The sequence below is a fragment of the Heterodontus francisci genome, chromosome 32 (assembly GCF_036365525.1).
Source record: "Heterodontus francisci isolate sHetFra1 chromosome 32, sHetFra1.hap1, whole genome shotgun sequence".
Classification (NCBI taxonomy): domain Eukaryota; kingdom Metazoa; phylum Chordata; class Chondrichthyes; order Heterodontiformes; family Heterodontidae; genus Heterodontus; species Heterodontus francisci.
This window is the reverse complement of record NC_090402.1, coordinates 46,216,586-46,242,275: the sequence shown is the minus strand read 5'-3', so window position 1 is coordinate 46,242,275 and position 25,690 is coordinate 46,216,586. Positions and strand designations below refer to the sequence as shown.

Below are 25,690 nucleotides of genomic sequence, written 5' to 3'. Positions count from 1 at the left end.
AAACCATGCTTGATTTTCAATTTAAAATTCAGTTTAAGGCAAATGTTGATCACATCTTCCCTCAGGGCGTTCCGAGGCTGCATGGAAAGAAAGAGGAGAAAGCGGGAGAATGAGTGTGCCACTGTGATCCAGAGGTATGGATCTGTCTGCACTGCTAAATCTGTCTGGCTTCTCTTATCGAAGACTTAACAGACTTTCACATAACCAAAAGATGTCTTGTAATGTGACTGGTGATGATGTGGTTTAAGATACTGTCCTTTTGTCTTAGCCCCTGTGACAGTCTCCTCTCTCAGCTGTAAGGGCCCTACTGGAATGAGTTGGGGCTACTCTCTGTCCAGTTCACTGTGGCTGTGGGCCAGTAGCACAAGCCCCCCCTCCCCCGCCTCACAGACTCGGCACTAATTGACACCAGGGAATAAATATTCTGCTGCCACACTGTTGGTGGATCCTGGGAGCACATACCATGTATTTGCAGATGCCTGGTTATTAATTATAGTGGATGGGAGGCCGCCTGCTCGCTCCCAGCATGTAACAGGATTTTGGATTTTAACCCCTAAGTGGGGACTGTAGAAATATGAGATTGGTATAGTGATGCACCATTCTTGAGCTGTTGCTGAGGCACACTGTTGGAGCAGAGAAGAGGAATCTTCATCCTGGGTCTGGCTGTGCTTAAAACTGAACATGAGTTGCTGAATGGGAGAAAGTTCCATTCCCAAACATTGCCATCTCTCAGTCTGTGGGCATGCTTGGGCTGATAAGTGGCAAGTAACATTCGTGCCACACAAGTGCCAGGCAATGACCATCTCCAACAAGAGAGAATCTAACCATCTCCCCTTGACATTCAATGGCATTATGATCGCTGAATTCCCCCACTATCAACATCCTGGGGGGTCACCATTGACTAGAAACTGAACTGGAGTAGCCATATAAATACCATGGCAACAACAGCAGGTCAGACACTAGGAATCCTGCAGTGAGTAATTCACTTCCTGACTTCCCAAAGCCTGTCCACCATCTACAAGGCACAAGTAAGGAGTGTGATGGAATACTCTCCACTTGCTTGGATGGGTGCAGCTCCAACAACACTCAAGAAGCTCGACACCATCCAGGACAAAGCAGCCCGCTTGATTAGCACCCCATCGACAAACATTCACTCCCTCCACCACCGACGCACCTTGGCAGCAGTGTGTACCATCTACAAGATGCACTGCAGCAACGCACCAAGGCTCCTTAGACAGCATCTTACAAACCCGCAACTTCTACCAACTAGAAGGACAAGGGCAGGAGTCGCATGGGAATAGCACCACCTGCAAGTTCCCCTCCAAGCCACACACCATCCTGACTTGGAACTATATCGCTGTTCCTTCACTGTCGCTGGGTCAAAATCCTGGAACTCCCTTCCCAACAGTATTATAGGTGTACCTACCTCACATGGACTGCAGCGGTTCAAGAAGGCAGCTCACCATCACCTTCTCAAGGTCAGTTAGGGATGGGCAATAAATGCTGGCCTAGCCAATGACACCCACATCCCATGAACGAATAAAAAAAAGTGTGATGTCCCTGCTGTCAGTGGCTTTGAGGGTGAATAGGTGACCCATTGCCAGGCACTGCCAGTGGGTGAGGGGGTGAGCAGGTGACCCATTGCCAGGCACGACCAGTGGGTGAGAGGGGAACCAGGTGATTGCCAGGTCTCCAGTGTCAGTTGGTGAGTATTTTAAGCTTTTTTTCCTTTCTAAACTGGAGCAGTAGTTTAAACTTGTACTGGGGAGATATAAGTATTGTATTCAATTTGTAGCATAATTGGTTAAACTGCTTAATATAACTACAAATTATCAGTGAAATGTCTAAATTTGAAACCTAATTAGTTAACTAAAACACAATGGAGATGGTAGGGCAGGTGGTGTGTTGCAGCTGTAGATGTGGGAACTGGTGGACACAAGTGTGATCCACTGCAACCACATCTGCAGTAAGTGTCTGCAGCTCGAGGAACTTCAGCTCAGAGTTAATGAGCTGGAGTCCGAGATTCGGACACTGCGATGCAGCAGCGAGGGGGAAAGTTACCTCGATACTTTATTCCAGGAGGCAGTCACACTCCTTCAGTTAGGTACTTCAGCTTTGGATTGTTCTCAGGGACAGGAGGATGTGAGTGTGCGTGAAGCAAGTATGGGTATCCAGCAGGTAGCAATGGAAGAGCCTCAGCCCTTACACTTGTCTAACAAGTTTGAGGTTCTTGCAGCTTGTGTGGAGAAGAGCAGGGACTGCAGGGAGGATGTGCAAACTGACCACAGCACTGTGGTTCAGGGGGTCATTCAAGTGGGGAGGGGGGCGTAAAAACGAATGTGTTTGTAGTAGGGGTCAGTATAGTTAGGGGGATAGATACTATCATCTGCAGCCGAGAGCATGAGTCCCAAAGACTGTGTTGCCTGCCCGGTGCCAGGGTTAAGGACATCTCCTCAGGGCTGCAGAGGAACTTTGAGTGGGATCCAGTTGTTGTTGGATACCAACAACATAGGTAGGCCTAAGAAAGAGGTTCTACTGAGGGTAAATGAGCGGTTAGGGGTTAAATCAAAAAGCAGAACTGCAAAGGTAATAATCTCTGGATTACTACCTGAGTCACTAGCAAATTGACATAGGGTAAATAAGATCAGAGAGTTAGATGTGTGATTCAAAGATCGGTGTGGGAAAAATGGGTTTCAATTCATGGGGCACTAGCAGCAGTACTGAGGAAAGAGGGAGCTCTAATGTTGGGATGACCTTCACCAGAACCGCACTGGAACCAGTGTCTTGAAGAATCGTATGACTAGGACTGTAGGGAGGGCTTTAAACTAAATAGTTGGAGGGGACAGTTCAGGTGAGGGGAAATTTAGAAAGTTAATGAGAAAGGACAAGGCAATAGTGCAGGGTAGTGATACAGGTAATGATAACAAGAGTGTAACAGGATGAGACAGAGTGTACAACATAAGAATGCACCAGCAAATAAGATTAGAGTAGGGAACAATAGTAAAAAGACAGAATTAAAGGCTCTTTATCTAAATGTGTGCAGCATTCGTAACAAGATGCATGAATTGATAGTACAAATAGAAATAAATGGGTCTGATATGATAGCCATTATGGAGACCTGGTTACAAGGTGACCAAGGCTGGGAACTAAATATTCAAGGGCATTTGATATTTCAGAAGGATAGGAAGAAAGGAAAAGGAAATGGTGTAGCTCTCTTAATTAAGGATGAGATCAGTACAATAGTGAAAAATGACCTTGGCTCAGAAGATCAAGATGTAGAATCAGTTTGGGTAGAGATAAGAAATAGCAAAGAAAAGAAGTCACTGGTGAGAGTAGTTTCTACGACCCCTAACAGTAACTGTACTGTCAGACAGAATATAAATCAAGAAATAACGGAGGCTTGTAGGAAACTACTGCAATAATTGTGGGCGATTTTAATCTTCATATAGATTGGACAAATCACATTGCCCATGGTAGTCTGGAGGATGAGTTCATAGAATGTATTAGGGACAGTTTCTTAGAACAGTGCATTCTGGAAGCAACTCAGGAGCAGGGTAATGAGACAGGGTTGCTAAATGACATCATAGTAAAGGATCTTCTGGGCAAGAGTGATCAAACATGATACAATTTCACATTCAGTTGAAGGGTGAGAAGTTTGGTTCTGAAACTAGTGTCTTAAATTTAAATAAAGGCAATTACAAGGGTATGAAGACAGAGTTGGCTAAAGTGGAGTGGGAAAATAGGTTAAAAGGAAGACAGTAGAGAAGCAGTGCACATTTAAGGAGATATTTCATGACTCTCAACAAAGATATTGAGAAAGAAAGACTCTATGAGAAAGATGTACCATCCATGACTACCTAAGGAAATTAAGGATGATATCTAATTGAAAGCAAAGGCATACAATGCTGCAAAGATGAGTGGTAGGCCAGAAGTTTGGGACAATTCAGAAACCAGCAGAGGATGACTAAAAAAGTGGAAATTAGAGCACGAGAGTAAACTTGCAATATAAAAACAGACAGTAAAAGCTTCTACAAATATATAAAAAGGAAGAGAGTATTTAGAGGATGAGACTGGGGAATTAATAATGGGAAGTAAGGAAATGGCAGAGACTTTGAACAAGTATTTTATATCTGTCTTCATAGTCGAAGACACAAAAAGCATCCTAAAAATATCAGAAAATCAAGAGCAAAAGGGAAGGAGGAACTTAAAGCAATCACTATCACTGGAGAAAAAGTACTAGGAAAACTAATGGGGCTAAAGCCTGTTAAGTCCCCTGGACCTGATGGCCTGCATCCTAGGGTCTTAAAAGAAGTGGCTGCAGAGATAGTGGATGCATTGATTATAATCTTGCAAAATTCCCTAGATTTTGGAAAGGTCCCAATGGATTGGAAAGCCACAAATGTAACACCTCTATTCAAGAAAGAGGGTGGGGTTGGGTGACAGAAAGCAGGAAACTATAGACCAGTTAGCCGAACGTCTGTCATTGGGAGAATGCTAGAATTCATTATTAAGGAAGTAGTAGCAGGACATTTAGAAAATCATAATGCAATCAGGGAGAGTCAACATGGTTTTATGAAAGGGAAATTGTGTTTGACAAATTTATTAGAGTTGTGTACAGATGTAGTGTGTTTGGATTTCCAAAAGGCATTTGATAAGGTGCCGCATAAAAGCTTAGTACACGAGATAAGAGCTCATGGTGTTTTTTATTTATTCATTCATGGGATGTGGGCATCACTGGCCAGGCCAGCATTTATTGCCCATCCCTAATTGCCTTTGAGAAGGTGGTGGTGAGCTGCCTTCTTGAACCGCTGCAGTACATTTGGGGTAGGTATACCCACAGTGCTGTTAGGAAGGAAGTTCCAGGATTTTGACCCAGCGACAGAAAAGGAACAGCGATACAGTTCCAAGTCAGGATGGTGTGTGACTTGGAGGGGAACTTGCAGGTGGTGGTGTTCCCATGTATTTGCTGCTCTTGTCCTTCTAGTTGGTAGAGGTCACGGGTTTGGAAGGTGCTGTCTAAGGAGCCTTGGTGCATTGCTGCAGTGCATCTTGTAGATGGTACACACTGCTGCCACTGTGCATCAGTGGTGAACGGAGTGAATGTTTGTAGATGGGGTGCCAATCAAGCGGGCTGCTTTGTCCTGGATGGTGTCGAGCTTCTTGAGTGTTGTTGGAGCTGCACCCATCCAGGCAAGTGGAGAGTATTCCATCACACTCCTTACTTGTGCCTTGTAGATGGTGGACAGGCTTTGGGGAGTCAGGAGGTGAGTTACTCGCCTCAGGATTCCTAGCCTCTGACCTGCTTTTGTAGCCACGGTATTTATATGGCTACTCCAGTTTAGGTTCTGGTCAATGGTAGCTCCTAGGATGTTGATAGTGGGGGATTCAGCGATGGTAATGCCATTGAATGTCAAGGGGAGATGGTTAGATTCTCTCTTGTTGGAGATGGTCATTGCCTGGCACTTGTGTGGCGCGAATGTTACTTGCCACTTATCAGCCCAAGCCTGGATATTGTCCTGGTCTTGCTGCATTTCGACACGGACTGCTTCAGTATCTGAGGAGTCACGAATAGTGCTGAACATTCTGCAATCATCAGCGAACATCCCCACTTCTGACCTTATGATTGAAGGAAGGTCATTGATGAAGCAGCTGAAGATGGTTGGGCCTAGAACACTACCCTGAGGAACTCCTGCAGTGATGTCCTGGAGCTCAGATGATTGACCTCCAACAACCACAACCATCTTCCTTTGCGCTAGGTATGACTCCAGCATATATTTTAGCATGGATAGAGGATCGGCTAACTAACAGGGAACAGAGTCGGGATAAATGGGGCATTAACAGGTTGGCAAACTGTAACTAGTGGAGTGTCACAGGAATCAGTGCTGGGGCCTCAAATATTTATGATTGATATTAATGACTTGGATGGAGAGACAGAGTGTATTGTAGCCAAAATTGTGGGTGTAACAAAGATGGGTATGAAAGCAAGTTGTGATGACGACACAAAGTGTCCACAAAGAGATCCAGATAGATTAAGTGAGTGGTCAAAGGTTTGGCAGATGGAGTATAATGTGGGAAAATGTGAGGTTGGCCACTTTGGTGGGAAGAATAAAAGAAAAATATTATTTCCATGGCGAGAGACTGCAGAATTCTGCATGACAGAGGGATCTGGTGTCCTCATACATGAATCACAAAAAGTTAGCATGCTGGTACAGCAAGTAATTAGGAAGGCAAATGGAATGTTGGCTGGAATTTTATGTCTCCCCAAAGAGCGGGCTAATGGCGGGGGTGGGGGTGGGGGTGGGGGGGAAGAAATGGAGTGGGACGTTTGGGGACGCCCTTCCCAACCCACTCCCACTGCTGCCTCCGCTGCCAATTTATGAGGGGCAGCAGCGGCGAGAAATGGCCCACTCGCCCCGGGCCAATCAAGGCCCTTAAGTGGCCAGTTAACGGCCACTTAGGGGCCTCCACCCGCCACCATGGGGGATTTTACAGTTGGCAGCTGAGCAGTTGAGGCTTCAGAAAAGTCACCTGATAAAAGCAGGCGGCCTTCTGATGGCCTGGAGGGGTGGGGGGTTCCTCCTGATTGGGCACCCTGTGCCCGCCGGAGGGCTGCCTCCAATGCCCAAACTGCCCCCAGTGCATAACAAGTCCCCCCACCTACCCCCACCAACTGACCCCCCCCCCCCCCCCCCACCTTGCCTGGCTGGGCCCGACCGATCGTCCCTGGCGAAGCCCCAAAAACGTATCTATTTTCCGGTGCTCCCCAACATTGTCATTCTTCAGCTGCATTGCAGTCTCAGCAGTGGCCACCACTCCCAGTGGCGCTACTGGGATGAAGAACTGCCGGCCTGCCAATTAGCCAGCCGCTCCATCAGGCGGGACTTCCTGCCTCAATCAGGTGGCAGTCCTGCCTAAGACCAATTAAGGGCCTGGTGACCATAAAATCCAGTCTGGACCCCCAGGCCCGGCGGAGGTGGGATCGCCACTGACTTTTCGCTTGGTGGACGGCTCTCCTCTGACCCCCTAAAATTCCTGCCATTGTGTTGATATTTATTGCAAGGAGGATGGAGTAAAATAGTAGGGAACTCTTGTTCCAACTGTACAGGGCATTGGTGAGACCGCACCTAGAGTATTGCATACAGTTTTAGTCTCCTTACAACAGATGCCCCTCAACATTGCTTTCATAGATCTCACCAAAGTCTTTGACCTCATCAGCAGACATGGTCTCTTCAGACTACTAGCAAATATCGGATGTCCACCAAAGCTACTAAGTATCATCACCTCATTCCATGACAATATGAAAGGCACAATTCAGCATAGTGGCACCTCATCAGACCACTTTCCTATCCTGAGTGGCATGAAATAGGACTGTGTTCTCGCACCTACACTGTTTGTGATCTTCTTCTCACTGCTGCTCTCACATACATTTAAGTCTTCAGAAGAAGGAATTTTCCTCCACACAAGATCAGGGGGCAGGTTGTTCAACCTTGCCCGTCTTAGAGCGAAGACCAAAGTACGGAGAGTCCTCATCAGGGAACTCCTCTTTGCTGACGATGCTGCATTAACATCCCACACTGAAGAGTGTCTGCAGAATCTCATCGACAGGTTTGCGTCTGCCTGCAATGAATTTGGCCTAACCATCAGCCTCAAGAAAACGAACATCATGGGACAGGACGTCAGAAATGCTCCATCCATCAATATCGGCGGCCACGCTCTGGAAGTGGTTCAAGAGTTCACCTACCTAGGCTCAACTATCACCAGTAACCTGTCTTTCAATGCAGAAATCAACAAGCGCATGGAAAAGGCGTCCGCTGCTATGTCCAGACTGGCCAAGAGGGTGTGGGAAAATGGCGCACTGACACGGAACACAAAAGTCCGAGTGTATCAAGCCTGTGTCCTCAGTATCTTGCTCAATGGCAGCGAGGCCTGGACAACATATGTCAGCCAAGAGCGACGTCTCAATTCATTCCATCTTCGCTGCCTCCGGAGAATCCATGGCATCAGGTGGCAGGACCGTATCTCCAACACAGAAGTCCTCGAGGTGGCCAACATCCCCATCATATACACGCTACTGAGCCAGTGGCGCTTGAGATGGCTTGGCCATGTGAGCCGCATAGAAGATGGTAGGATCCCCAAAGATGCATTGTACAGCGAGCTCGTCACTGGTGTCAGACCCACTGGCTGTCCATGTCTCCGCTTTAAAGACGTCTGCAAATGTGACATGAAGACCTGTGACATTGACCACAAGTCGTGGGAGTCAGTTGCCAATGATCGCCAGAGCTGGTGGACAGCCATAAAGGCGGGGCTAAAGTGTGGCGAGTCGAAGAGACTTCGCAGTTGGCAGGAAAAAAGACAGAAGTGCAAGGGGAGAGCCAACTGTGGTAACAGCCCCGACAACCAATTTTATCTGCAGTGCCTGTGGAAGAGTTTGTCACTCTAGAATTGGCCTTTATCGCCACTCCAGGCGCTGCTCCACAAACCACTGACCACCTCTAGGCGCTTATCCCATTGTCTCTCAAGACAAGGAGGCCAAAGAAGATTTAAGGAGGGATGTATTTCATTGAAAGGTTCACTAGGCTGATTCCTGGGATGAAGGGGTTGTCTTATGAGAAAAGGTTGAGCAGGTTGAGCCTATACTCATTGGAGTTTAGAAGAATGAGAGGTGATCTTATTGGAACATATAAGATTCTGAGGGGGCTTGACAGGGTAGATGTTGAGAGGATGTTTCCTATTGTGGGGGAATCTAGAACTAGGCAGCAAAGTTTCAAAATAAGAGGTAACCTTTAAGACGTAGATGAGGAGGAATTTCTTCTCTTATAGTGTCGTTAGTCTGTGGAAGTCTGTCCCCCAGAGAGCAGTGGAGGCTGGGTCATTGAATATATTCAAGGCTGAGTGAGACAGATTTTTGATCTACAAGGGAATCAAGGGTTATTGGGGGCAGGCAGGAAAGTGGAGTTAAGGCCACAATCAGATCAGCCACGATCTTTTTAAATGGCAGAGCGGGATAAAGGGGCTGAATAGCCTACCCCTGCTCCTATTTCTTATGTTCTCATGTCTGAAAGTAACCACCAGAGACAAATTCTCACACCCGTTATGCAGGTCCCTGGACCAGTGCACGTGAACTCAGAATATGCGGTATTCCATGCACTCGCATGTGACCCATCCACAGCACAGACTGTTTGCTGCTCCAGTACGTAGTAGCTTTGCATGGCTGTTATTTTCATTATACAGTAAACAGATGTCGAGCCACATGCAACAGAAGTCATGGTGACATCATTTCACAGTTGTGCCCTTTAAGGAACTCAGATTAATTAGTGCCAATTTTCACTATACTGTTTCTTACCTGCAGAAATTTCCGCAAGCATCTTCGAATGGTTGGGAGTCGAAGGATCAGAGTACAAAGTAAGTCAGGAGTGGCCTGTCTGTCAGTCTATCTGACACTTAGTCTGTTTCTGTGTCAGTCTGCCTGTCACTCTACCTGTTTGTGCGCTTGTCTGTCTCATTCTGCCTGTCTGTTGGTTTGTCTGTCATTCTGCATTTATGTGTATCAGGCCCTGTCTGCAAGTCTAGATGGATTTGAAAGGTTCCCTTTGCAGTTTCTCAAAGGGCAGGGAGTTCTCCTGGTGTCCTGGGCAACATTTCTCCTCAACCAACATCACTAAAACAGTTAAATTGGCCATTCATCTCATCACTGTGGGATTTCGCTGTGTGCAAATTGAATGCCACATTGGCTTCCAGAATAATTAATTGGTTGTGAAGCACTATATAAATGCAAGGCTTTCTTACTCGATATCCAGCCCGTGCTGTTCCTGACTGGGAGTGCATGATTGACAGTGCAGAGGCAGCATTGCTCTGCATAATGAGTGGAAGGAAACATATTAGTCCCTACAAAGGAGAGTCCATTGCGTAAACCAGCCACAGTGATTGGCTGCTGACATGTTGGACAGTGTTTATATCCGAGCTGTTTGCTTGTCCCCAGACGTTCCTATTGACCGATTTCCCCGGTCAAGATATGGGCCGAACTGCTAAAGTAAGAGACATGTTTCATTAAGAAAACAATTCCCACTTCACGGAAATAGTGGAGCAGGAGCGTAAGCTTTTCTAAGGGTGCTGTTGACAAGGTCTCAGTTCTTCCCTTCACATTTGGACCCCTCCTGCTATCTGCTGGTTTAAATGGAGTGTGGAAGCAAATGATCGAGCCTGCGTGTTTGTACTCCCCATTTGTCTCCTGTCCCTATCTGTATCTCATTCGATGATCTTTGGCTGGCTATTCAGCAGGTGCATTTTAATGGGTTTTTGAAGCAGAGTGAATGCATCAAGCTCATGTAGCACTCCCAAACAAAAAAACTGTTATTATACCAGTGGCACTTTGTTCAGGAGAGAGTAACAATCAATTGACAGCTGCTGTGTCATTCAGCGTGAAGCCAGCCTGCTGAGCAGTGTTATTCACTAACTCTATGTTACGGGACACAATCTCAAGCTCAAGGACAACCCTGAGAAACATGGTGAAGGGACGCAAGCCCGCACCTACCACTTCCACACATCAGGAATAGGCATCAACATGTTGCGCCACAGACATTTGACAAAATTATTGACTCAGCCATGGACATGGGGGCAAATAATCTGCACATAAAATGTTTAGCTATCCTAATGCCATTAAAACACAGTCCGATTTAAATCACATTTCTCCCGATTTAATGAGATACCTGGCATTGTTTTTGCTTGCACAAGTAGTCAATATTTGCCCGCACACTTGATGTAGTGATGTGGAGAATTCGGATAGATGTCCATCTGTCAGGAATAATCTTTATCTCTCCCCTCTCTCTCTCTGTCTCTCTCCCCGCTCCGTGTCCCCCTGTCTCTTCCCTTCTTTCCACTCTCTATCCCCCTGTTTCCCTCCCTCTCTCCCCCCCTTTGTATCCCCCTCTCTCTCCCCTGTGTCCCCTTTCTCTCTCTCTCTCTCTCTCTCTCTCTCTCTCTCTCTCCCCCTTACCCCTCTGTGTCCCCCCTCCCTTTTTTCTCTCCCCCTCTTCTCACCCACCTCTCTCTTCCCCCCCACTTCTCTCCCTCTCTGTCCCCCCTCTCTCGCTCTGTCCCCCTCCCCCTCTGCCCCCCCGCTCCTCTCTCTGCCCCTCTCTCACTCTGCCCCCATCTCTCTCTCTTGTCCCCTCTTTTTCTCTCTCTGCCCCACTCTCTCCCTCACTGTCCCTCCCTCTCTCTCTCGCTCCTCCCTCTCTCTCTCGCTCCTCCCTCTCTCTCCCTACTCCTCCCCCTCTCTCCTTCCAACCCTCTCCCTCCATCCCTCTCTCCCTCCCTCTCTATCTCCCTCCCTCTCTCCCTCCCCCCCTCTCTCTCTCACAGTTGCAGAGAGTGGGAACTCTCAGCTTTGTGATTGGTCAGTTTTTAAAAAAAAATCACAAGTGTCAGTTTCACAGCTGACAGGTGCTCTGAGTGGGAATGGCGGGCTTTTAAAAAACAATCGGAACCCTCTGGAAAACCCTGAACTTGTCCGAAGAGTGGAAGCACTGTTCCCACTCTGTGCATCTGTCAGCTGTGAAACTGACACTTGAGATTTTTCTTTGAAAGCCCATCTGTAGAAGCCAATAGGAGATTTCTCATCCATGAAATTACCAGTCACAGACCTCAAAATTTTTACCACAGACAGTGGTGTTCGTGTATGGACACGTTGCCGACTCCTGGTTGTAATGGTGGAAACGCAGCAGCAAACTCCCACAAACAGCAATGAGATAAATGAATAGATAATCTGTTTTAGCGATGTGGAATGAGGGATAAATATTGGCTAGGGCACTGGGTGGAACTCCCCTGCTCTTCTTCGAATAGTGCCACGGGATCTTTTGCATCCATCTGAGAGGACAGACAGAGCCTCAGTTTAACATCTCTTCTGAAAGATGGCACCACTGGCAGTGCAGCATTCCCTCAATACTGCAGTGGAGTGTTAGCATAGACTTGAATCTATTACCTTCTGACGCAGAGGCAAGAGTGGTACCAACTGAGCCAAATCTGACACACTGGGTGAGAACCTGCTGGAGTGGGGCATGTTACAGCGTAGGCCTTTAATTAGACCTTTACCTGAACCTTTGAGCTTGAAATAGTATTACATTGTACCTTGCTGGAATTGTGAGTTGAAATGGTGTGGTAAGGCCAACGGGGCCTTTGGAACCTTAGTGAAGGATGAGATCAATCTTCTATCACATTAGCAATGAGATTTAAGGATTGAGAAAGAAGCAGAGGAACAACAGAGAAGGAAATAGGATGAATAGGATGCCAAATCAGTACAGAAATAGAAACAGAAAGAGGGAAAGAAAGATTGGATTAAGAGAGAAAAAAAAGACAAAAAAAAGTAGCAAAATAGAAGTTAAAATATTTTCAGGATCTTCCACAATTCAGTACCTGAAGGAATGAGACTCCATTGTCTAAGTTATTCATGTTCTGGGCCAGAGAGGTTGATTAGCCGTCATTAACAATTATCACATTCTTAAAAAGTACTTGTGCTGTTAATTATCAGACTTAAATTTCTGTGGTGAATTTAAAGGGAAAATCTAGAAAGTTCTTAAAAGTCACGGGGAAGCGAAGGGCGAGATGATGTTCGCACAAAGTAAGGGGTGTAAGTCAACCAGCAAGTTCTGGAGATTTGGAACTCAGAGTGTATCTCCGAAGTTGCTGGCCAATTTGCACATTAATAATGGCGTACGTTATTAACACGCTATTGTTCATCCAGCAAGTTCCGGCCCATTGTTAGTGGTGTTACAGTTTATGCACATAACGACAGTAACTATACAGTGTGACTCATTGCAGCGATGTTTTTGAGAATCAAGGTGCTAGATAAATGCCTGTTCTCTCTTTGGTTTTGGAGGCCACCCTGGGCTAGAGAGGGCTAGAGTTCACGGTTCCTGCCCTTGATTTCTGGTTAGGGACTCTTACCAGAATCTGTGGCTGTTGGGCATGGACAAGATCAGACTGGAATGCCATTCCTTAATGCCATTGCTCCCGCTGAAGAATAGACACTTGACCAAGGCACGAAAAGGGCAACTGGCGGGTGGAATTTTACGGGCACCCCAAGACGGCTTTGGAGGTGGGGGTGGGGCCGATAGAATTGCAACGGGAGGCGGGGGTGGAGGGCCTGTTGTCATGCAATTTTGTTGGGAGCGGGATAGACCAATGACAGCCTTCACATTGTTGCGATGAGGTGAGGAGAGGTCCAAAGGCTCCCCTTTTGTCCCTCTCCTTGTTTATTCCTTTTTAAACAGTGGATGTGCTTACCAATTCAGTGAGCGTTTAACCCTTTTAATTGCTATGATCATAAAAGAACCAATTGGACAGGTTTTCTTGCGTTTAAACAAGAGGTTAGTTTATTGTACTTAAAATTAAAACCTGATCGAAGTAAAATAATAAACTATTCTCCAACTTTCACACACATACACACACACACGAGAATCACACACACAAATAGATTATAGAGTGAAGAAGAATCGTTTGCTTGGATTAGAGTTCAGAACAAATAAAAATAATATGCAGTCAGTGGGGTCTGGTAATTCATTTGTCTTCCAGAAGTTGTGATCCTGAAGTTCCTGGCTGGTAGAAGTTGCCCCCTTGGTTCAGGGTTTACTGAGAGACAGTGATATAGGTGGCTTTCTCTCCGGGGTCTCTGTCTGTAGCGAAAATAGTCTTGGATAGGGTTTGAAACTTGCACTGTTACCTAGAGAGACAGACAGACAGACAGATAGACACAGCCCCACTGGGGCACTGATTAGCTCTCAAAGCTTGTCTGCTGTATGGTCACATAATTCTCTCAGAGTATCCTTTTTTCACTTTAATGAGACCCATGTGTAAGAATCCCAATCTCTCTCAGATCTTATTGTTTCAATGTTTACCCCCTGGAGGTTCGTCTCCACTAGGGTGTATGCGCCAAGGTGGCTATGAATATCTTGCTAATGAGGGTGATACCAGATAATTCACTGAACTGTTCAAGCCATTGTTTTGGATGCCATTTATTTAGACATGTGTCTCCACTTCGATGCCTTGGTATGTGAGGTATTTCAATGCAAATTGTAGTGGCCATCGTAACTGCTTCTTTGTTAAAACGTTGAATGTAGGATTCCAGCTTTCCTTTTAAAAGGTCAATGTAGGTTTCCAACTGATGATTTAAAGTCATCATTCAGCATACCATGTTTTCATGACAGCATCTAGAAGCCAATTGTGGCCCTTAAGTGCCCTAATAATGGCCACTTAAGGGCTGTTTGCTGCCACCACTGGGATTTAACTGGTGGTGAGGAGACCTCCGCCACATGGGGAGGTAGCCTGGTAAAAAGAGGCGCCCTCCCTGCAGGCTTTGGGGGCCGCCTCTGTGGGCAATCTCTGGCCAATGGAGGGCTCCTGCCAGCAAACAAAACATCTCTCTGTAATAAAAACAAGAAATGCTGGAAATACTCATCAGGTCTGGCAGCATCTGTGGAAAGAGAAGCAGAGTTAACGTTTCGGGTCAGTTCTTCGGAACTGACAAATATTAGAAATGTCAAAGGTTATAAGCAAGTGAGGCGGGGGTGGGGCAAGAGATAACAAAGGACAAGGTGCAGATTGGACAAGGCCATGTAGCTGACCAAAAGGTCATGAAGCAAAGGCAAACAATATGTTAATGGTGTGTTGAAAGACAAAGCATTAGTATAGAAAAGGTGTTAACGGACTGAAAATTGAACAGCAGCAAGTACAAACATGAAAAAAAACAGTGGGTAAGCAAACTGAACAAACTAAGATGAAATGAAATAAACATACAAAATAAATTGTAAAACATGTAATAAAGAAAAAATAACTAAAAATAAAAGTAAAATGGGTGGCCCGTCATGCTCTGAAATTATTGAACTCAATGTTCAGGCCGGCAGGCTGTAGTGTGCCTAATCAGTAAATGAGATGCTATTCCTCGAGCTTGCAATGATGTTCACTGGAACACTGCAGCAAGCCCAGGACAGAGATGTGAGCATGAGAGCAGGGGGGAGTGTTGAAATGGCAAGCAACCGGAAGCTCAGAGTCCTGCTTGCGGACTGAGCAGAGGTGTTCCGCAAAGCGGTCACCCAGTCTGCGTTTGGTCTCCCCAATGTAGAGGAGACCACATTGTGAGCAGCGAATACAGTATACTACATTGAAAGAAGTACAAGTAAGTCGTTGCTTCACCTGAAAGGAGTGTTTGGGGCCTGGGATAGTGAGGAGAGAGGAGGTAAATGGGCAGGTATTACACCTCCTGCGATTGCAGGGGAAGGTGCCATGGGAAGGGGACGAGGTGGTGGGGGTATTGGAGGAGTGGACCAGGGTGTCCATGGGAAGGGAACGATCCCTTCGGAATGCTGACAGGGGAAGGGAGGGGAAAATGCATTTGATAGTGGCATCACGTTGGAGGTGGCAGAAATGGCGGAGGATAATCCTTTGGATATCGAGGCTGATCTCTCTGTACCCACTTTCCCCCTCCCTCCCCCTCCCCACCATCATGGGGGCCTTCTGGACTGGCCCCAAAAACCTCACCTCACTTACTTGAGGTCCAGGGTTCCAGCACTGAGCCTGGTTCCAAGGCTTCTGCAGTACCGGCAGTGGCCATCACTCCCAGTGGCGCTGCCGATACTACTGAGCTGCCAGCCCTGTGATTGGTTAACAGTTCTTGGAGGCAGAATCCCCGTCTTTAAAGGGATGGGGATCCTGGCGCCAGGCTGTTAATTGACCTGGTGCTGTAGAATAGCTCCGAGGGGGGCTCCCGCTAGCCAAGGCGGGACTCCCCCCACCTTTTCGGCCCAGTGCCAGGAGCCCCGCTGTGGGCAGAAAATTCCGCAGAATCCAAGAGGAGGCGACAGCCTCAGGAAAGGAAGTAACAAAGAAAAGGGGACTAAATATAGACTGTGAGCTATAGCAGAGGACAGGACAGCAGTTCCGATTCTAGGGTATTTATATAATTAATAATTACATCCTCCTGTGGATTGCATCACCCATCCCCTGCCCAGTCCTTTTATGCATTATTTAATGGTAATCTGCACTTTAAGTACTTTATTGCCTTGCTTATGTTTAAGACTAATTAAAGGCACCCCCTTGGGCACCAGTGTCAGACTTGATTAAGAACACTGAGCAGCTTACTCTTGGCGAAACTCAGCACTAATGATACAGCATTGGAAATTAATAAGATGGACCTTAGTGGTAAGCGGTCAGACATGCAATTAGATTCTAGGTCTGCGTGGTGCATCAGTAGCACAAGGAATCCAGGAGCTGATATCTCCCCTCGGCACGCTGACCTCTCCACTCAGTAAGCTGAACTCTCACCTCAGGATGCTGACCTTTCACCTCACCACGCTGACCGCTCCCCTCGGCACACTGAACCTTCCCCTTGGCACACTGATCTCTCCCCTTGGCACACTGACCTCTCCCCTTGGCACACTGACCCCTCTCCTTGGAACACTGATCTCTCTCCTCTGAGGTCCTACAACAAGAATTTAGGGAGCTAGGTAGGATTAAAACGCAGGAACTCAAAGGTTGTAATCTCTGGATTACTCCCGGTACCACGTGCTAGTGAGTATAGGAATAGGAGGATAGAGCAGATGAATGCTTGGTTGAAGAGATGGTGCAGGAGGGAGGGCTTTAGTTTCCTGGATCACTGGGTCTGTTTCTGGCGAAGGTGGGACCTGTACAAGTTGGACAGATTGCACCTGAACTGGAACGGGACCAACATCCTTGCTGGGAGGGTTGCTAGTGCTGTTGGGGGCGGTTTAAACTAATTTGGCAGGGGGATGGGATACAGAGTGGAGGTACAATAGGGTGTGATGTCCTATAGAAGAGAAGAGAAACTAAGTCATTCTGGAAGGCAGAGCAAATATAGACCTGTTAAGGCACAAGTGAATAATGCAAGGCTGGATTGCATCTATTTTAACACAAGGAGTCTTACAGATGAATTGAGGGTGTTGATTAACACATGGGAGTATGATATTATTGCTATCACTGAGACATGGTTGAGGGAAGGGCAGGACTGGCAACTCAATATTCCAAGGTATGGAATCTTCAGGCGTGACCTGGGTGGGGGGGATCGGTCGGTGGTGGTGTAATAGAGGAGGTGGCATTGCACTATTGATCAAGGAGTCAATTACTGCAGTAAGGAGGGATGATAGCTTTGAAGGTTCTTCAAATGAGGCCATTTGGGTAGTACTTAAAAACAAAAAGGGGGCAATCACTTTGCTGGGAGTGTACTACAGGCCTCCAAACAGTCAGTAAGAGATAGAGGAACAGATATGTCGGCAAATCTCAGACAGGTGTAAAAATAACAAGGTAATAATAGTAGACGATTTCAGCTTCCCCAATATTAACTGGGATAGTCTTAGTGCAAAAGACGTAAAGGGGGCGGAATTCTTAAAGTGCATCCAGGAGAGCTTTTTGAGAAAGCACGTAGAAACCAAACCTTGGTCAAAGAGGTAAGTTTTAAAGAACATTTTAAAGGGGGAGAGTGGTAGACATATGGAGAGGTTTAGGGAGGAAATTCCAGATATTAGGGCCCATGTGGCTGAGGGCCATTAATCTTAGGGCAAAGGGCATGGGGAGCACACATGAGACCAGAATTGGAGGAACACAGAGTTCTTGGAGGTTTGTATGGCTGTAGGAGGTAACAGAGCTAGGGGAAGGTGAGACCATGGAAAGATTTGAAGACAAGGATGAAAATTATAAAATTTCATTCTGTTTCTCGCACTCTCATTTTAGTTTTGAGTCCCTCCGCTGCACAGCTGTGGATTTGATTGGCTGGACAGAAGGGGCTTCCTTGGGCCTGGTCTCAGTCCTGCTCCGCTTTCTATTTCTTTTGCTCACCCTTGCAGTCAAAGCAATAATTATTGGGAAGTCAGGCATTACAGGGGCTGGAGGGACGGGTTTGGAACTACAGCCGCACAGAAGCTCCTGGGAATCCTGGCCTCATTGGGATGGTGTATCAGAGCGTGTGGGGAGACACTATCCTGCATCTGGCCTTGCTCTGCCCAGTGCTTGGTGTGAGAATGGGAAGAGTCTCAATTCCCCATCTCTAACATCCTTCAGCTTGATGAGCATAAAAGTAATGAGATAAACCAGTGAGTAGGAAAGCTGACCTGTAACTGGATGTGAATGATAGTAGGCGAAACAGTATTATATATAAGTGTTATATAAGCAATACATGTGTGTTATACATCCTTACACTGTGTATGGGTTATATACCTGGGTTAGATGCGATTAGGCAAGATTTAGGATGCGTAGGATGGGGAAGGAAACTGCAGGGGATGGGCACAATCGAAATGTGGAGCTTATTCAGGGAGCAGCTACTGCGTGTCCTTGATAAGTATGTACCTGTCAGGCAGGGAGGAAGTTGTCGAGCGAGGGAGCCGTGGTTTACTAAAGAAGTTGAAGCGCTTGTCAAGAGGAAGAAGAAGGCTTATGTTAGGATGAGACGTGAAGGCTCAGTTAGGGTGCTTGAGAGTTACAAGCTAGCCAGGAAGGATCTAAAGGGAGAGCTAAGAAGAGCGAGGAGAGGACACGAGAAGTCATTGGTGGATAGGATCAAGGAAAATCCTAAGGCTTTCTATACGTATATCAGGAATAAAAGAATGACTAGAGTTAGATTAGGGCCAATCAAGGATAGGAGTGGGAAGTTGTGTGTGGAATCAGAGGAGATAGGGGAAGTGTTAAGTGAATATTATTCGTCAGTATTTACAGTAGAGAAAGAAAATGTTGTCGAGGAGAATACTGAGATACAGACTACTAGGCTAGATGGGATTGAGGTTCACAAGGAGGAGGTGTTAGCAATTTTGGAAAGTGTGAAAATAGATAAGTCCCCTGGGCCAGATGGGATTTATCCTAGGATTCTCTGGGAAGCCAGGGAGGAGATTGCAGAGCCTTTGACCTTGATCTTTATGTCGTCATTGTCGACAGGAATAGTGCCGGAAGACTGGAGGGTAGCAAATGTTGTCCCCTTGTTCAAGAAGGGGAGTAGAGACAGCCCTGGTAATTATAGACCTGTGAGCCTTACTTCGGTTGTGGGTTAAATGTTGGAAAAGGTTATAAGAGATAGGATTTATATTCATCTTGAAAAGAATAAGTTCATTAGAGATAGTCAGCACGGTTTTGTGAAGGGTAGGTCGTGCCTCACAAACCTTATTGAGATTTTTGAGAAGGTGACCAAACAGGTGGATGAGGGTAAAGCCGTGGATGTGGTGTATATGGATTTCAGCAAGGCGTTTGATAAGGTTCCCCACGGTAGGCTATTGCAGAAAATACGGAAGTATGGGATTGAAGGTGATTTAGTGCTTTGGATCAGAAATTGGCTAGCTGAAAGAAGACAGAGGGTGGTGGTTGATGGCAAATGTTCATCCTGGAGTTTAGTTACTAGTGGTGTACCGCAAGGATCTGTTTTGGGGCCACTGCTGTTTGTCATTTTTATAAATGACCTGGATGAGGGTGTAGAAGGGTGGGTTAGTAAATTTGCGGATGACACGAAGGTCGGTGGAGTTGTGGATAGTGCCGAAGGATGTTGTAGGTTACAGAGGGACATAGATAGGCTGCAGAGCTGGGCTGAGAGATGGCAAAGGGAGTTTAATGCGGAAAAGTGTGAGGTGATTCACTTTGGAAGGAGTAACAGGAATGCAGAGTACTGGGCTAATGGGTAGATTCTTGGTAGCGTAGATGAGCAGAGAGATCTTGGTGTCCAGGTACATAAATCCCTGAAAGTTGCCACCCAGGTTAATAGGGCTGTTAAGAAGGCATATGGTGTGTTAGCTTTTATTAGTAGGGGGATCGAGTTTCGGAGCCACGAGGTCATGCTGCAGCTGTACAAAACTCTGGTGCGGCCGCACCTGGAGTATTGCGTGCAGTTCTGGTCACCTCATTATAGGAAGGATGTGGAAGCTTTGGAAAGGGTGCAGAGGAGATTTACTAGGATGTTGCCTGGTATGGAGGGAAGGTCTTACGAGGAAAGGTTGAGGGACTTGAGGTTGTTTTCGTTGGAGAGAAGGAGGAGGAGAGGTGACTTAATAGAGACATATAAGATAATCAGAGGGCTAGATAGGGTGGATAGTGAGAGTCTTTTTCCTCGGATGGTGATGGCAAACACGAGGGGACATAGCTTTAAGTTGAGGGGTGATAGATATAGGAGAGATGTCAGAGGTAGTTTCTTTACTCAGAGAGTAGTAGGGGCGTGGAACGCCCTGCCTGCAACAGTAGTAGACTCGCCAACTTTAAGGGTATTTAAGTGGTTATTGGATAGACATTTGGATGAAAATGGAATTGTGTAGGTCAGATGGTTTCACAGGTCGGCGCAACATCGAGGGCTGAAGGGCCTGTACTGCGCTGTAATGTTCTATGTTCTATAGATCTTTAATACATGTGTACTATACATGTCATTTACATTTCTATTTGCATATATGCATTAGCTATGATGTATGCTTGTGTTATATAAATTATCTGTATTTATATATGTATAGATTGTATATATTATAAATGTAGTATTTGTTATATATACATCACAGATTTTATGTATATATATATTATATATACGTATTTATATTATACATGCACTATATCTTGTGTATTACATGCATTGTATAGATTATTTATATTCATGTATACATTGTATGTTATGTACATTATTCCCATATATGTATGTATAATACACATATGTGTAACATATGTAAATATGTCTACACATATACAATGTTATATGTACAAATTATGTTTGCATTATATTAAATGAATGGATGGGAAAACTGAGGGCAGTGCATTCATGATTTCCCAACATGCTTTCCAAGCAAGCAACACTCCATACCACAACTGTGTAGTTTTACATATTATACGTAATATGTGTGTATGTACAGTCATTATAGATATTTGTTCTCTGCATGATATATGTGCCTGTGCACCCGATGTTGGGATATGCACATTTGACATACCTGTATACATATTGTATGATATACATTATATATATGTGTGTGTGTGTGTGTGTTTGTGTCTGTGCACATATTGGCATATTTAATATTCTTTTCCATTTTCAGGTCTTTCCGAGCGACAGGAGAAAAGTTTCGGTCGCTCCTGGAGTGATCCTACGCCCGTGAAGTCTGACTTGATGTGCGATGCTCGAGACAGTAGGTTCATTCATTATTTTACTCGTCACTTTATTTGTCTCACTTTTATTCAGAAGGTCCTGGGTTCATTCCCCGCTTGGGACTTGGGCACATAATTCAGGCTGGCAGCACTGAGGGGGTGCTGCATTGTTGGTGGTGCTGTCTTTCAGATGAGACTTAAACTGTGCACCCGTCTGCCTGCTTACATGGACATAAAACATCCTAGGTTTTATGGAGAACTAGAGTTCTTCTGGTTTTTGGCCAACGTTACTCCTTAAACAGTACTACCAAAACAGCTTATTTGATTTTCCATTTAATGGGCAGTTTGTGGGATCTTACAGTGTGAAAGTCAGCTGGCATGTTTTCTGGTGTAACAACAATGACTGTATTTTAGAAAGAGGTTGTTGAAAGTGAAACATTTTGGAAGTGCTGAGAACCCGATGAAGTGCCATATAACAACTTTTCTCTCTTTGGACCTTCCACATTCCCTTACGCCACCAACTCATGTTTCAAATCCAGCTATCTGATGGGGTACCTGGTTTGCAAGCAGTTTGTGGGTCGTTTTATCTTTGGGCGACAGTGGAAAGCAGGTTTTGTTGGATCAGCAGCCCACTGTAGATCTCTCCTGATTTTCATTTTCATTGACTTCAACGGGAACAACATTAAGAAGTGTATAACAAGCGGATAATCTGCTGTTGCCTGGTTTACAATCTCATCCAATGTTAAAATGAGCCCCGTGGGTGAATAGTGAGGCTGCAGGGCTAGGCTGGAGCAGGGACTACCCCGTATGAGACCAGGAGAAAGTTAACCACAAAAGCTTTACCTGTACAGTCCAACAGGACTAGAGTTCAGGTGCAGTCTCTGTAGCAGCAACCGAAGCACAGTCTAAAGAAATCACTTGAAGAGTATTCCAGAGAATTGAGACTCTACCCTATATCTAGCCTATGCTGCAACTGACTTGGAAGTGTGTAATTAGACACTGTTAACCTACCTTATATCTGGCCCCTGTTGTACCTGACCTGGAAGTGGGTGATAGGACACTGTAAATGAAACCTACACTAGATCTAGTCTGTGCTGTACCTGACCTGGGAGTATTTGATGATGCCACAGCTGCAAAATATTGTACATTTATGCAGACATCCTTCACCTGATGAACAGAAGGAAAGAAATATTAAAACAAAAACAGTGGGGGGAAATGCTGTGCTGTTTGTATGTTAGCTACCAATGTGGAAAGTGGGTGATAAGGCATTGCGTAGACAGGGGCCAGATCAAATGTAAAGTAACTAGACTGAATCATCCAAATTGGACCAAAATTGAATTCAACCTTGGTTTATTTAATAAAATTCTGGCTCTTGAGTTCACCCCTTTTCTATAGTAAGATGTCAAATCACTTGCTTTCAGTGACTTAATGGAACCATGAAGGAGAGACAGTCATCTTGTGTTTTATTGTGTGTGTGTGAGATCTGTGCTTTCTGATTGGCAGTCCCTGAAGTGATTGGATAATCCACATTCCAGATTGTTGCTCTCACCGTTTATTTCACTGGCCCTGTTATTCCAGTTCCCATGAGTGACTGTAATCGCATCTCTTCATGAGAGATGCTCATTGCCTTGTATAATGAAGACACATAACATCTGAGCAACAGATGGGGCATCTTTTGAGCCCAACCCTGACAGTGTTTCTTTATGAAACATTTATTCGAAAGGCCGCACAGCCGTAACCAAGCCCGCGTCTCCATGGTAACCCTTGTCGGATCTCCTTTTTGCGTCACACCAGGTCAGGAGTTGCAGACCTCGTGCGGTGCTTTAGATGACGACTTTGACGATCTCAGCTGGGAGGCAGAGAAGGAGCTGGAGTTGCTGTCATGTGACGGTGAAGACTTTGTCCCGCCCAAGATTATGGTAAGATTTTCAGTGTAAAGCCCTGCGTTCAAAGTTCAAATCTTGCAGCACAAGCCTTTCTGAAGTCACTGAACAAGCCAGGTTAACTGATTCATATAAACGCTCCTGCTCTCAAGCAGCACTCCCAACAGTGGCCCAGATTCTGTTGTCAGAAATTTTTCTCTGTGTGGTACCCAAAGGGAAAATACAAAATATTTTAATATAAAATATAAAGTGTCCTTTATATTGAAAGTGTCCTCACTTTCATCAGATTCTGTGCTCCCATCACCCCTGTGCTTGCTCACCTACATTGGCTCTCAGTCCAGCAGTGCTTCAAATTTAAAATCCCTCCATGGCCTCACCCTCCCTACTTCTGCAAACTCCTCCAACCCCACAACCATCCGGGATCTCTGCGTTCCTTCAGTTCTGGCCTCTTGCTCTCTATTGATTGCTGTACCTTCAGCTGTCTGGGCCCCAAGTTCTGGAATTCTCCCCCTCCAAATCACTGAGCCTCTCCTCCTTTAAGAAGCTCCTTAAAACCTACCTCTTTAATCAAGCTCTTGGTCACCTGTCCTAAGAGATTGTTATGTGACTTGATGCTAAATTGTGTCCAATAACACACCTGTGGAACTCCACAGTGTTTCTATGTTAAAGGTGCTATACAAATGCAAGATGTTGTTGAACTTGGGGAATGCACCAGGAGCTAGAGAGCTGCAGTGGCTTTATCTGGGCTGTCCATGGAGTTGGAGGCCATGATGGGAATAGGCTTAGTATTGCCTGCCGTGGAGCTGGGAAATCAGTGTTCCTCATGGAGAAGCCCCTTCCTTCCACTTGGCATTTGTTGAGCCTGGCCAATCAGGCTGTGAGCTTGGTGCTTACCAGCAGTCAGTGAGATTATTAGAAAGTGACGCAACCAGATCAGTCACGTGACACTGTTAGCCAACAAGATTGTTTTAAAGCCTCACTAAAAATTGTAAAATCACATGATTACAATTGGCCAATAAGATTCCCGAAAAACAATACACCTTCAAATTTTGGAATTGTTGTTGCTAACACACTGGTATTTCTCAGAACAGTTCAGTTTTAAATAAACAAAGCTGTGATATTATAAACTGGGGAATTACAACTGTGTGATCAATCTTGCATTTCCATTGTTTTATGTTAATCAAATGTGCTGTTTCATGATATAAAACAAGTGTCAGAGCACAGTTTGCACGTTTGAATTGGCTTGTCATTCTCACACTGAGTGGTCACACCACTCTCAGATGAGACTCTCCCGCATGGTAAACATCACTTCAGATAATTGCAATGCTTCATTTGCAGCTCATTTCATCCAAGGTCCCCAAGGCTGAGTACATCCCGACCATCATCCGCAGAGACGACCCCTCTGTCATCCCCATCCTCTACGTGAGTACAGCAGTTTTGGGCACTGGGCTTCAGGTTTCTTGGCGCTTTAGAGTCGGGTGAGTGAGAGGTGAGGGGCGAATCACAGACAGCAATCAGGCAGGGATGCCAACCTTCCAGGGTTACCCTGGAGTCTCCAGGAATTAAAGGTAAGTCTCCAGGACTCTCCTGCGAGCAACATCATAGAGGCATTAAAAAAATTGTATGCATTTTTCATTTTTGGTTATTAGTTATAAAAATATTGGAGAAGGATAAGAGAAAAAGGCTCTTTGAAAAAGCTATCTGAAGAGCCCTGCTCTTTCCCCATAACCCGCAAATGTTTCCCTTTTAAGCATTTATACAATTCCCTTTTGAAAGTTACTATTGAATCTGCTTCCACCACCCTTTCAGGCAGTGCATCCCAGATCATAACAATTTGCAACATTAAGAAAGAAATCACGAATATTCCTACCCAGAGGACTGACCTCTCTCTCTCTCTCTCTCTCTCATTCCCTCTCTCTCTGTCTCACGTTGATTGACATGCTGGTGCATACCCAGCATTTTCTGTTTTCATTTCAATGTTTATGATCCAAGCCAAAGAGCACAATGCATTAACCAAATGTTTGAATGGAGACCTGTCTTCTTCATAAGGGGGTTCTGATGGTGACAAATGCCTCGTTAAAAAAGAGTGAGGCTTCCTTCCAAAAGATCCTTGCCCTGAGGAGAAGCTAACCCTCACTTGTGACAATGCGCATGGGAGCTAGGAGCAAACCACCGTCCCACCTTTGCTACGATGATGGCACCGGCGCTGCTTTTAAAAATATATATACTTGGTAAATTGGCAGGGCTCTGGGAAAAGAGAAGGCGAGTGGAATGAATTGGATTGCTTAAAGAGCTGGCACAGATAGCATGGACTTAATGCCCTCCTTCTGTGCTGTATGATTCTGTGATACTTCTGTGAATTTTGTGTACTCATCAAAAATATTAGTGCTGGGGTCTGGGTCACCTTCCTATTTTAGAAGGCCAGCGTCGACACCCGGGGGATTCCCAGGTTAAGAAGAGACAGCTCAATGGGTAGATCTCCTTTTACTCAGACTGTGCCGTAGTCTCAATCTCAGAAGAACAATCCGAGTGTGACTTCACATTTTCAGTGTCTGCCAGCCTTGTGGGCTCTCTGGGTGAGGTTGCCCAATTAGCAAGGTACAGGATTTGGCCTACATGTGGCTTCAGTCCCACACTGCGTGGTTGACTCTTAACACCATCAGGAAAACTATGGTTGGCTAATAATACCTGCCCACATCCCAGGGACAAATTAA

At 45.6% G+C, this 25,690-nt stretch overlaps 1 protein-coding gene across 1 annotated transcript in view; it reads left to right on the top strand.

The window, feature by feature from the left end:
* The window catches only part of nsmfb (NMDA receptor synaptonuclear signaling and neuronal migration factor b), a 75,955-nt gene that overhangs the window by 25,394 nt on the left and 24,871 nt on the right, over positions 1-25,690 (top strand). The window contains exons 6-10 of the mRNA XM_068011892.1: positions 66-134; positions 9,350-9,402; positions 21,045-21,134; positions 22,888-23,012; positions 24,315-24,398. Of these exons, the coding sequence (XP_067867993.1) occupies positions 66-134; positions 9,350-9,402; positions 21,045-21,134; positions 22,888-23,012; positions 24,315-24,398 (421 nt within the window). The remainder of the gene's footprint in view (positions 1-65; positions 135-9,349; positions 9,403-21,044; positions 21,135-22,887; positions 23,013-24,314; positions 24,399-25,690) is intronic.